The sequence below is a fragment of the Geospiza fortis genome, unplaced genomic scaffold (genome assembly GCF_000277835.1).
Source record: "Geospiza fortis unplaced genomic scaffold, GeoFor_1.0 scaffold443, whole genome shotgun sequence".
NCBI classification, from domain to species: domain Eukaryota; kingdom Metazoa; phylum Chordata; class Aves; order Passeriformes; family Thraupidae; genus Geospiza; species Geospiza fortis.
The window spans coordinates 2,727,949-2,741,401 of NW_005054335.1; the positions used below are offsets into that span (position 1 = coordinate 2,727,949).

The 13,453-nt window shown below is 38.9% G+C and overlaps 1 protein-coding gene across 1 annotated transcript in view; it reads left to right on the forward strand.

Annotated features, from left to right (window-relative positions):
* Window positions 1–12,256, forward strand: part of ANKRD55 (ankyrin repeat domain 55) — a 46,443-nt gene extending 34,187 nt beyond the window's left edge. Inside the window, exons 9-11 of the mRNA XM_005422019.3 lie at window positions 697–1,358; window positions 6,335–6,436; window positions 11,542–12,256. Of these exons, the coding sequence (XP_005422076.2) occupies window positions 697–1,358; window positions 6,335–6,436; window positions 11,542–11,795 (1,018 nt within the window). The 3' untranslated portion in view covers window positions 11,796–12,256. The remainder of the gene's footprint in view (window positions 1–696; window positions 1,359–6,334; window positions 6,437–11,541) is intronic.
* Window positions 12,257–13,453: the final 1,197 nt, after the last annotated feature.

A 13,453-nucleotide genomic window follows, 5' to 3' on the forward strand; every position in this document is an offset into this window, starting at 1 on the left:
AAAACGCGAGAGGAGGGGGTGTGGCGCGGGGGGGGGGGGGGGGGCTTTTGTGGACATCTTTCCATAACTGCCCCTGAAGGCCTTCAATAAAGATCCCACTTTTATATTACCTCCCATACTAAAATTATCTTGAGTTTCAGTTCTAGTTTGGAAAAGGCAACAGCACCAGTGTAGGTAATTATCTTGACCAATCTGAAACTGTGCTGGACCTCTTTAGCACAAGCAAGGCAAGGGAAAGGGCAAACAGGAAAGAGTAAAAAGGAAAGGGGAAAGGGACAGTAAGAATGGTGAACTAGTGCCTTTTTTTACAGTGTTTGCAATGACCAGAAATACCTTTTTCCAAGTATGGCATAATACAAATACCTGATTTAAAAGATCACAGCATGTACTTTTCATTATCATTAGATCTACACATCTGGTAGATACTGAAGCCACAAAAATGTGTTTGTTTTTTTCCCAGATAGCTGTGCTAAGTTACAATCATTAAGATAATTGTAAGACAATTCACCTATAAGAAAGAGTGAATTATCACAGTAGCATTTTCAGTCTTTTAATTACAAATTTGGGATCCTAATTTTCTTGAACCAGCCATGCAAATGTATCTGAACAGAATATTGCTTCTTTAATGGAGTAACACAGTTGGTATTTTCTCATTGTTTGGTAGTATTGACATCACATTTTGTTTTGTGTTTCCAGTAGATCTGAGTCAGTTCATCAGTTTCACTCCCAGAACAACAGACTTATAAAGAAAGAAGGACGATTCAGTATGCTGAACCAGATCTTCTCTTGCAAAAAGAAGAAAGATGATCAGAAAACCAGTCAGAAGGAGAGAAGCAGGGATCGATATCCTGGAGAAGAGACCTCAGAAGTAGATGATATCATCACCCATTTTGATGGCATTATGAATAAAAATTGCAAAGACATTCCAGATGAGTGTAAGACCACCCCTGACTTTAAAAGAAAAAGCACAGACACTAAGTACTTCATAGAAAAGAAGAAATCAGTATGTCAGGGACTCCCACCCATCACCACCCAGAGCTTCCCCCCAATCACTGCAGGCAATTCCTTCCTAACTGCTTCCCAGAGAAAAATGTCAAGCTTCTCCTCCAGCTCCAGTACCCACCATTTTCCATTCAAATCTCAAAAGAATAGCAGTGACCACAGCTTGCTGGACAACACAGACAGCTGCCAGGCTTTGCTGGATGATTCCTGGAACACAGATTCTAACCAAAGGCTCTCTTACAAAGTCTGTACTAGGACTTCTTCAGACAAACTGATGAATGGCTTAGACTCTGATAGGTCTCACCATGTGCTTTTGTGCCCTCCCTGCCTTCCCTCGCTTCCCAGTTCTCTATCAGGTAATTTTTTTCCTTCTCTATATCCTAAATCCTATTATATCTACTCATGCGGCAAATTGAGTCAGAAAAAAAGTAGGGATGAATAACATTTCTATTTTTAAATTTTTTTTTCAGTGTCTCCTTTATGTGGCCATCACAGATAGCATGTGGGTGGGACATCAGTTGGAAGCTGAAGAGAATTAGGAGAAATAGAAAATTTAATAGGTCTGATGAGCAAGCAAAAATGCAGGTATCTAGGAAGTATATAAGGCACCTGAGCAATAAGTGCCTCCAGGTAATATGTATGTGCTTTGTGAATTGCACATTAACACCCACTACCACACCTGCTGCCTTGTGTCCACATCTAGTCCTGGATGTACATGTGCCAGGGAACAGTCTTGCCCTCAAATCTCTAACTGTGCTGAAAGCTGCTTCTGGATCCAGCCAGGACCGGTGCTTTGCTGCACAGCTTTATGCCATGCCCCCTTACCCATAGTTATATTCTGCCTCCAGGCTGCAGTGGCACCCCTTCCCATCCTGAATACACCCTGAGTGCCAGCTCTTTGGTCTGATGTGCTGTTCTTATGGTTGCTCCAAAGCTGAATTCAGGTTGCTAAATTTACAGAGATGGGACAAATGCTTTTATGCTGTGGTCTGGAAGTTGTAATGCCGCAGTAATGAAGCAGAGCATTAGAATTCTAAGGTGAGCTTGATACCAGAGTTTGGCTGGATTTGGGATCTAGTGTTTTGTTTGACTCACGTCCATGTTTAAATGAATCTGCCTGGCTGGCCTGCATTCTGGAGTTTACTTTAACATATCAGTGTCTCCAAATTCATCTCCTTTGGGATTAGTCCCATGCCGAAATTAAACACATCTAGCATACCTTCCAACCACTGCAATATCTAACTGAAAATGAAGCAAGCAAAAGCAAACCCCAAACTTTCCAGTATACCATTAAAAGGAGTAAAAATTTCACAGTGAGTTAATCTACACTTACCCCAAGAGACATGAGCCCTTACCCTTCAGTGGAAAGAGGAGTGAACAGAAACCCTAAGAGCCCCCCCAGTTAGCTGCATGATAGTGCAAACTGTTCTGAAATCTAAGTGAAGTGAACTACAAAAAAGCAAATCTTTGCCCACAGGTCTGACAACTAGAGCAGAGACAGCAATTTCAGAATGACAGGCCATTGTACATACATTGTGCAAATAAAGGCTGGAAATAGCTTTTTAGTGTAAAAAGGAACTACTTTAAAAGTGCCACTTCCTGGATGCCAGGCCACATTCCTGAAAGCTTAATAGAACTGCTCCAAAGGTGTCACTACTTTTTTACTATGCACTCTTCAGCTGCTCACTCAACCATACGAGCCCGAGACTCCACATGCCCAGCAATGATTGCTCCTGCACGACTCCTTCCACGCTGAATTCTGCAAGGTTGAGCTCACATGTGGAACACACGAATACCTGCAGGGCTACTTTACAGCCTCACTGTAATAGGGTACAGGGAGGCTAAGATATTTGAGATTATTGAACTTGACAGCAGTAGCAAGAATGAGTTCAAGCTGGATAAACCAAACTGGAGGACAGGTATTTCTGGGAAAATTTCCTGTTGGTATTTGCGAGACTATTTATACATTTGATATGGAAGTAACTACCATGTTATTTAAAACGTGATTATAGATTTTTCTTAATATTGTAGTATACTACAGTGCTAAGAAAATGGCTAAATCCTTGTCTGCTCTGGACAGAAGGATAGGTGGTTTTCCTAGAAAAAATGTTTTTGTGGAAAACCTATGACAAAAATCTAGTTGTTTTAATGGCAGCCATCTTTGAATGCCCAAAGGGAAGGTAAGTTATCTTATTTCTGACAGTTTGTTATCTCTCTCAGAAAATAAAAAGCCTGAATCTTCTTTAAGTCCAGTTTTCTTTGTACCAACTCCATTTTAACATTTAATACCATTTTCCAAGAACGAAACTATGCCTGTAGCTGGCAAAAAGGACCTTCCTCTGAAACATGTGAATTAAAATCCCCTAAGGAGGGAGAGAGTGTCTGACAGGAATGCATTGCACAACACAGATATTGTCTCACATTTCTTCGTGATAAAAAGATCTGCTTCTCCCTCTTCATGCCTATGTGTGTGGTTTAAATCTGTCTTCCCCTGTAATTAAAGCCACCTGACTTTCTGTGAATTAGAACTCCATTTACTGTATGAACTCCATGGCTTTCAGGTCTCCAGTGTGCTGTGCCTGCAGGACTTACAGGGATCAGCAGCAAAGTCTGGTTCCAGCCCAGCCAGCAAGGCTGTGCAGGCAGCCCCCTCTCTGAGGAAAAATATCTTTTGTTGGTTTTTGTTGGCTTATTGTTGGTCTTGGGTTTTTTTTTTGGGTTTGGGTTTTGTTTTGTTTTGTTTTGTTTTGTTTTGTTTTGTTTCGTTTCGTTTCGTTTTGTTTTGTTTTGTTTTGTTTTGTTTGGCTTGGGGGTTTTTTGGAGGGGGTTTTGGTTGGTTTGTTTTTTGGGTTTTTTGTGGGGTTTTTTGTTGTTTGGTTGCGTTTTTTAATTGGTTTTTCTTTCTTTCTGCAGGAGAGTTAGCTGAGGGGGAAAAAAACAACACCCGGTTTTTGAAGACACTGAAATGTTAATACTTCATTTCTTAGTTCATGACTGGGGGGACTACATGTAATTTCCTAATCACTGAAAATCTAGGCCAGGACTATGGGTATCAATAATCTAAGAAAATGCAATTTTAAAATTATTTTCTCTGTTGACACAGAATCTTGATTGTCTTGCATGACCATGTCTATTGTCAAAGTCAAAGCTAATTTTTGTGCTCACTTGCTACAGAGGCAGCTGGCACATATATGTGTCAAAGCCTTTGGAGGTTTTTTGTTCTATTATCTGTGCTCCTGGGAATGAAAGATGAGTCCATTTACTTGCAGAACATTAACACTCACACAAAGGGGAGAGGTTGCTGTGTGTAGCAATGAGAATTACCTTACTACTGTGCCATTGGTTTCTCTCAGAATTACTGCCCTCCACTGAGAAGAGCAGAGACAGTCTATACTAAAAACTGTCAAAATTCCATGAGTTTGCTACCCACAGTACTGAGCTAGCATCAAAAATCTGAAGCATTTACTTATGAGCTTTGCAATCATCTCTTTTTGCAAAACATACTCCCATCTACATTCTACAGGGAAAAATAGTGGAAGTAGAGAATTCCAAGTGATAAAGTAGAAGAAAACTTCCACTTGATGCCAAAACTTTTAACAAGGATTCTTTTCCAAGCATTCATATAATCCTTGCAAACATGATTATGTTTTGTACCATTGTTTTGCTGACAGATATCCCATTTATGAAATGAACATATCTTTTGATAGCAACAACAACCTCCCATCATCAAAGCCATAATGGTACATACACAATAAGCCGTTAGTTCTCAGCATAAGCATCACAGAAACCAATATATCTTGAATTGCTCTAATGAGAGCAGCAAACGATTCTCTGCTATATTGGAATTGATATATTTAGTCCGTTGTGCAAAGTGGATGCAAGGTCTATAGAAGAAATTTACCAACTAGACACTAGAGATGTTAAAGAATGAAACACAGGGAAACCAATATGAAGTCTGTTTCTGTTAAGCAGAGATTCTTCATGCAAGACTCTTCATGCAAGATTCTTCATGCTTTAGCTCAAACACATCAGCTTAACCACAGGATCCAGCAGACTGACCCAATGTCTGTCAACTGTTGTGGCTTTTAGACTAGAGCCTTGCTCCGTGCGGGGCTGAAGGCTGCACTGTAACATGGGGGTTTGCCTGACCAACACCACAGTAACTCCTTTCACACAGAATCTGTTTAGTCATCAATGTAGTTACAGCAGCCTTGACAGATACTTCTGTGCACCTTTAGAAAACTTTTAGAAAACTGTTTTTCTACAGCTTTATCTTGCAAAGCCCAACAACACATAGGTATTTTCAAGGACCAGCTGCAAAGCCAGAATGGCAATTAATGTCATTCCATCTCTTCCTCCTGCTTAGGATGTCCTGCTACATCTACCCCGTGTCTCCCCTTGTCCCTGTGTGCTGACAGAGCATATGCCTGCTCTTCAATGAGCTATGTTGCAAAGCCATGCTGGATGAGCAGCTGCTTGCCAAGACATCTTGTTACATGGCTCATCACAGACTTGGTGATAACAAGAAAAATAATTTGAGGGACGCAAGCATCACAGAATAAGATCAGCTCAGGAAAAAGATCTGGTAAAAATGTTGACTTGGTGCTTGAGTTTCTACTTTTTTCAGTATTAGACGTGTCCTTTATGCGATAAAATGCATTACATCATCTAACATCTGTCTTTTTTAATAGTATCAGACCTAAGTTAACTTTAATCTTAAACAATTACCTGCCAGAATTAACCAACTAACCTTTCCTTTTCCAGTATATACTCTTCTTGATGAAAATGATACTGCCATAAACATGGTTTAATAAGGATCAGTATAGCCTTCTATCAGTTATGATGTGCTTTCATCTGCAACAAAACCCTCTCAAAGCTCATCTTTGCTGCTAATAGCTTTCAATGTCCTTTTTCAACCAGCAGTTGAACTCTGTTTTGTTTTAATACTTATAAAGGCTGAGACCCTATCAGGACATTTTGCAAACTAAAGCTTCAATTTTGAAATCAAATCATCTATTTGAATAATTTTACAGATTTAGAGTCCAAAGATTCTTACAGAGACCTAGCTAATAAACTGTGCCCATTTTAAGACCTAAAGCTATATTATACGAGAGGAAATTATAAGGGTATATGTGAAGGTTGTACTAAATCAGTCCTTGTTGTGAGTGTAAAGTGAACTAAGCAACAGCTTCTTTTTTTTCAGTCAGTGGTTTCTTGGTATTACATATTTCTGAGAAATACTAAGTAAGTTTTCTTTTCTGGGAGCCAGAAATGCACAGTGCACCACACTAGTTACAATTATTTCCACAATAATTTTGTTTTTCTTTCACAGGTAGAAGTTTTCGACAGATGTCCATAGACCAACACAAAATGAAAAATGTTATTCCTGTACAGAACAGCCTAGCTCCAATACCCAACCACAGTGCTCACAAAAGTAAGTACAGACAAGTATCAGTTACTATATCACATTGCGTGCCTCCATCAGTAGTGTCTGAGCGCTTGAGAGAGGTTTCATGTTTGTTTTTCACAGAATCATGGAATGGCTGAGGTAGGAAGACACCTTTGGAGACTGTCCATCCTCATGTCCACAGAGAAGTCACCTACAGCACATTGCCTAGGATCACACCAGTTTCGTTTTAAATGTCTCTGAGAATGGAGATTGAGACTACATGCTTTATCTGGGTCATCTCTCAGTGTTTGACTGCCCTCAGAGGAAAAAGTTTCTTAGTACTTATTTATGGCCATTGATTCTTTTCCCTCTGTAGGGCTCCACTGAGAAGAGTCTGTCTCCTTCTCCATTACTCCGCACAATCAAACATTTCTACATATTGACAAGATCCTTTGAGCTGCCTTCTCTTCTTGAGGCTGAACAGCCCCAGCACTGTCAGTCTCCCTTTTGAGGCTGACATTCCAACCCTTTAGTCATCTTCATTGCCCTCCATTGGATCTGTTTCAGGATGTCCCCCTCCCTCTGTGTACCGGGAGCCTCAGAACTGGACTCAGAACTCCAGATGTGTCTCACCCAAGCTGAGTAGAGGTGAAGAATCACCTGTCACAATCTGATGGCAGTGCTCTTCCTGAAATACAGCCACAGTTGCTGTTGGCTGTATTTCTGCATGAGCACGTTATTGGCTCATGTTCAGCTTGGGGAAGCAGTGGTCCCAAAGAGCAGGAGAGCTTCACCCCACTTCCAGAGTCCCAGCAGAGTGTCAAGACTGGGACTGTTCCAGGCTGGAGTTTTCTTCATACATGGACATCAGCTCTACTCCCAGTAGTGTCCTAACCTCACATTCTTGTGCTCCACAAAGCACAAATCTCCATTGGATACTGGATGAGGATTTACAGTTTTCTGACTGTCATCCTGCAGATCAGGCAGGTCCAAAAGCATTCAGATCTATATTTAAGATTCCCTGACACTTATAATCTGAATGTCAGAAGCAAATCTGCGGTGATGACAATATTGCTAGAAATGAGGCAGAGGCAGCCTTACAGGGACCATCAGATTGGGTGGGGATATACAGAATGCTGTGCTGCTGCTGTTTTCTACATGAGACAGGAAGAAGAAAAGGTGTTTGAATTACTGAGGTGGTATTCTCTGTCTGCTCAGAAAGAAGAAAACAATTTAATTGCTTTTGATTTCTTTTAAAACCCTAGGTCCAAGCATTCTGGTTTTTAAGCTTTCTACTCCTGTTCTCTGTGTCTTCTAGTTAAATCATAGTTGTAAGCAAAATCCTTAAAAAATCTTTTCTAATAATTGTTGTTCTTGCATTAATTCATACAATTGGTCAAGAATTTAGTTCTAGTCTCATGCCAAATACTGTTTTACAAATAAGATACAATTGTCACAATTAAGAATCATGATTTTTTTAACTAACACAGCACTTTTATCCAGGTGCCATTACTGCTTGAACATTAGTTCAAGCCAGTAACAGAAAAGCAAAATTATTTGCAAAATAGACTGTATTTCATTTGTTAACACAAATGACATATTCGCTCATGAAGCTTTCTAAATTACTGTTTCAGAGTCTCATCTCAGTATGAGATTTCACACTCATCCTCCATCCAGCCCTAAAAGTATTATCCTTTTGGACATAGCCTTTATCCAGGTAAAGTGCTCCAACAACAAAGTCTGAGTATAAATATTTATGTTTTCTCTAGTATTTTTAATACACAAGATGTGTGTTAAAAATACAAGAAGGAAAAAAAGAAAAAAAAAAAAAAACAAATCAAACCACTACCAAGAAGGTGGAACAATAAAATAAGCAAAAACTAGAATGAGAACTGAAACTACTCAGAAATAGAAAAAGAAGAAGTATCTCCCCCCAAAAAGGAAGGGCAATGAAAAAAGAAGGAAGAACTTACTAAATCTCTCAGTAAAAATGTTTTAAAATACACATTAGAAAGAGGAAAATAGGAATGAAACAGTAGCCTGGGAAGAGTACTTGAGTGATTTTAAACAATAAATTCTCACCCTTCAGATATTCCCAGGGCCAGAGATCTCTCACATGACTTCTTGAGTAGCCTCAGCACAGACTGCATCTTCTGTTCTGCAGGCTGCTGCTTCATCCCCTACACAGTGTTTCTATCTCATCATGCAACACTTCCAACAACCCCTGGAAAACAGACTGTCACACACTCCCCACAAAATGCCAGAAAAAATCTTCAAACAAATATGGAACTTCTAGAGAACTCTCTGCTGCTCTCACTTCTTCATGTAGTTAAGAAGGTCAGATATTTCTGGAAGCATCAGAGGAGACAACGTGTCTGATGCACAAAAAGGTGACATTATTAATTGCTGGGAAAAAAAACACCACAAACAACAAATTTAAAAAACAAACTTAAGATCTCTTTCCACAGGTCATTTAACAATATTTTCTGGAGATCTGGGTTGTTTTTTGCCATTATTCATCGTGATTTGACGTTTCTTCTTTCCCAAGTTAACAGCAAAGCATTCCACAAAGCACCCACACCACTGCAGTAGGCCACTGTTGTCCACTGCTTGCAAGGGAGGGGAGTCTAAGACCCATTCTTCTGTCGGACTCCATATTCCTTGGGCAATGCCCTTCTGACAGCCTTGTTTTTGCCTCTGCAGTTTGTAATAGCAGCCACTCCAGAGTCTCTGCTGAGTGGAAAAGGCTTCCTGAACCAGTAGCTCCTGCTGTTCAGGTCTTTGGTGACCACTCTGCCCTCTGTGTGAATCATTGGTTGTGCTTTTCCTGTGTGTAGCTCCTGGGGCCGTAAGGGCTCTGCCTCCCACAGATGCCAGCTCTGGGTCCAGGCTCGTGTGTTTCAATACATGTACTAATACTAGTCGTGATATGCATTGTTTCAGAGCCATCTGTGTACCAGCCCTGAAATCCTAAATTGAATATCCTAAACTGAGCACAGTATGTGGGACAATGTGGAAAGCACTGATGTTTGGATTCTTTGAATGAGCATGAGTTTGTGATGGCTGCTCTGTCATGGGGGTGAAGTTAAGCTGCAGTGGTTTTGGCCTACTTAAGTCCATAATTTAAAGCTTTTAATTATGTACATAAAGCACATAAAATGTTATAGATATTTTTCACACAGCTGTGAACTTTGAATATATTAACATATGACTATGTTCCAAAGAGGGACACAGGTGAGCCTCTCAACATTTGCTGAATGCACATCAGAATTTCAGTGAACTCAAAGTATTCTACCATGTGCCAGAAAACAAATGGGCTCATTTATTGTGTATAGCCCTCCCAGACTGACACAAATTCAGCACGAACTAAAGCAAAGTATTAATGGTTTGGGTGTTTTTCGTGGAAAGGAGAAGTGATTTACGGAATTTCTGAACATGAATGAATCTTAAATATGACCCATGAATTACAGTACACTGCTAGAAGCCAGGTAGTTGTAGTAAAAACTATCTGCTCAGGTAATCACAACTTGAATAGTAATTGAAATTAGCTTAAAAAGAAAAGAATCTACCAAGTTTCTAAATCCTCTCTATAAAGATCCTGCTTTGCCCTAAATCCATACTTGGTAAGCTTAAGAAAAGTACTGCTCCTTAAAAATAAATAATCAATTATTAAATTATTATAAGGTGCATGCCACAGGGGATTATGACAAGAATTTTAGCCTCTTTTGCACCATGTGTATAGTTAAGATAGATAGATAGATAGATAGATAGATAGATAGATAGATAGATAGATAGATAGATGATAGATAGATAGATAGATAGATAGATGGATGATATAGGTATAAATATAGATATAGATTAGATATAGATGATTAAGATAGATAGATAGATAGATAGATAGATAGATAGATAGATAGATAGATAGATAGATAGATAGACAGATATATGCAGTGAGGGTCCACTGCTGACATTAGAGAGGTAACATTTCTTTTCAGTGGGGCAAATTAAATGAAGCACAAAATTTCCAGCTAGAACACTGAAGAGGAAAGTGTTAATAGCCTTTCAGATAATTCATCACAAATACACAGATGGAAGGAAATCACAAATGCAATGAGAATGCAACCAATGAAAAATGAATGTAAAACATCGCAAGATTCTGTTGCCAAAACAGAGATGATATAGCTCCAGAAAGAACTCTTCATATGCTTAAACTATAAGAAACAAAACTGTCCATATACAAAGAGCTTGTGAATAAAATAGAGATAAAATTAAAAAAAGCTAATGCAATTCACAATAAAGTGAGAGCCCAGGAAAGTAGGTCTACAATTATGGTTTTGAATTTTCCTTTTAAAAAATCAGGAAATTAGTGAGTTGTCTGAATGAAGGAGCCTGATGATTTCAATTTAAAGAAAATACAGAACTATATTAGCTTTGAAGCACAAACAATGTTACACTAGTGACTGTGAGTTGGAAATTAGGGATGATCTAAATACACAGTTTCTTACAAAACAACAACAGAGATACATAATGGGTGTGCTTCTCAAGTGTTTTGTTGTGTCTTGGTGTGCTACAGGGTAATGGGCTTCTTTTGTGGCCTGTGAATAGCAGAGCATGTGTGGACTTCTGTTTATGATTGACTGTGCCTAGAGAAACAACATCCCAGACACAACATCCCACATTCTTCCATTTCATCATCTTTAGATTTTGATCAGCATTTACCATCAGTGATAGAGCATATTTGTTAGAAATAATATATTCCCATGGAACACTTCTGTTACAGTCAGCCTGTGATTTCTAATGAGAAACTGTATTGTGAAAATTTCTCGAACAGACCAAGTCTCCTCCAGACAAATGATGGGTTCTCTGCTTATCAAAACTAAATTTTTGAACTTTTCAATACTTACTGGTCACTAAATCAAAAGTAAATCACTTAACATTGGAGTTGTTTCCTTCAGATGAAGATAACCCTTGCCAGGCTTATCTTCATCTGAATACAAAAATACGATATTTTATTAGTATTTTGATCACATTTTTCAAGTATAGGCTTGAGTACACTCAGTAAGAGACAACAGTTCAAAGGAAGTTGCAAAATCATTTGTAAAAATGCCATGCTTTTCACTTTCTGTGCACTTTTTTCCTATTTCCTGTAGTTCAGCTGCCATCTCAGGATGCCAAGAAGTTTAAGTCCCTACGGACTGGTGCAGTTATTCTCCCACCAGCTCCAGTCTCCAGATCTCCGAAAAGAGGACATTCTCAGAGTCAGATCCTCTATTCTCTCCTGCCTGGTCTATCAGGAGAGCATCTAAAACCAAGCTGTGTCCTACCTGCTATCTCAAACCAGAAGAAATCTAATCCTGAAGAGGAGCTTGCAAAATTAGTTGCCAAGACAGATGCTGAAAATTAATTCATTACAGTGGCCTAAATTAGTTGAAATATGTCCAATTGGTGTTAAAAGATAACTTTACAGTTAAATCTCATTAATTTGCGCTAATGATACTGTTGTGATCTGGAGCATAACAAAAACCAAGATAAGGTAGCACAAAACAAAAGCTGCACTGTGTGTGTGTATATATATGCATTTGCATTATAGTTTTCATTTATGATGAAATTACTTAATCAGCATCTAATGTGCAGTAAATTTATTTTGTGAATGGAACCCCCATAATATGATTTTGTTGCAGCAATGTGCTGTTAAGCCTTTCATAGAAAAAAGGAACAAAGAGTAAGGTTTTCTGCATGATTTAAAAGTTGAAACTAGAGAAACAAATTGACAGAGCTTCTCTGTAATTTGTAAAAGCAAAGGTGCTGATTCTGATGCTGTGTGCCGTAAAAAGATTTTAAGATTGAGAAAATAAACTCAAAATAAAAGGCAGCTTTAGCAATTGAAGTCCTTTGTCTCTTTGTTTTTCACACATTTTCTAAATTGTAAGTTTGTGGGTTTTGTAAATTCAACAAATTAAAAAAGTACAATGAAACACTAATTACTGTGGAACAGACAGACCTTTAGCATGTACTGTTCAAAACTGTTCATTTCACAGACAGATTTATGTCTTATTTAATTCTTCATACTCCTCAGCGACAAAAATGCAATTATCTTCATAAAACAAGGATTGCACAGTCCTGAATTTTTAGGCATTGTTTCACTTTGATCACTGAACTGGAGGAAATTTTAACTAGACTGCTGTTCAGTCAAGAACCTTTACAAGTGGTATAAGCCTTTAACTAAACATTGCACAAGACTGTCCTTTCCTAGAAGCTAACAAAGACGCGTTTGCTTGCTGCAGTGTTCTTATCTAAATCTTGCTGCAGTTGCTTTAGAGGCTTCTCCACTTCTGATTATAGAGGGGCTGTGGGGTGGGGGAGGTTGTCCCTTTTTGTCACACTTCTGTATCACCACTTCTAGTAAGCTTGTCCAAAATTAGCTGTACATCAGCAGCTCATTCAGCAAGGACATGGCACTTCTGCTTATCTCTAGATAAATGTCTTATTAGCTTTACAAACATTTATTTTGCTGTGTCACAGTAAAAGACAAACCTGACATGAAGAAGAAGATAATCATGTTCCAGTAGCTGCAGTTTCCAATTTCCTTGTGCTAACGACTGTAAACAGGATGGCTGGTGGCTGTCACAGACAGTCCCAGAAAGAAAAAAGCAGAGCACAACAACAGCTGCTCTGATGCAACACAGGGAAGAGGGAACTTTTGCACACAAATAAAATAATGTTTTATTTTTAAACATCTCACCCAAATGTCAGGGTATAAAGCTCAAATTCAACAAGTGATGTAAACATCTAGCTTCTTGATGAAAAACATAAGATTAAAAAGCTCATGTGCTTGGACCTTCCAGAACCTATTCCCTGAGGCTAGATGCAAAAAACACTGCATGACAGATGCATGCATTTTAAAGGAAAAAACAATTCTGGCATGCTCTGTCTTTCTTTGCACCTGAGCCATCCTGTTCAGGCCAGCCTCACTGAAAAGTCCATAATTTCTCCTGCAGTATAGCTGACTGGTATTTGCTCCACGAGATCACTGGCTTAGCTGCTCTCTCTGCTCTACAGAAT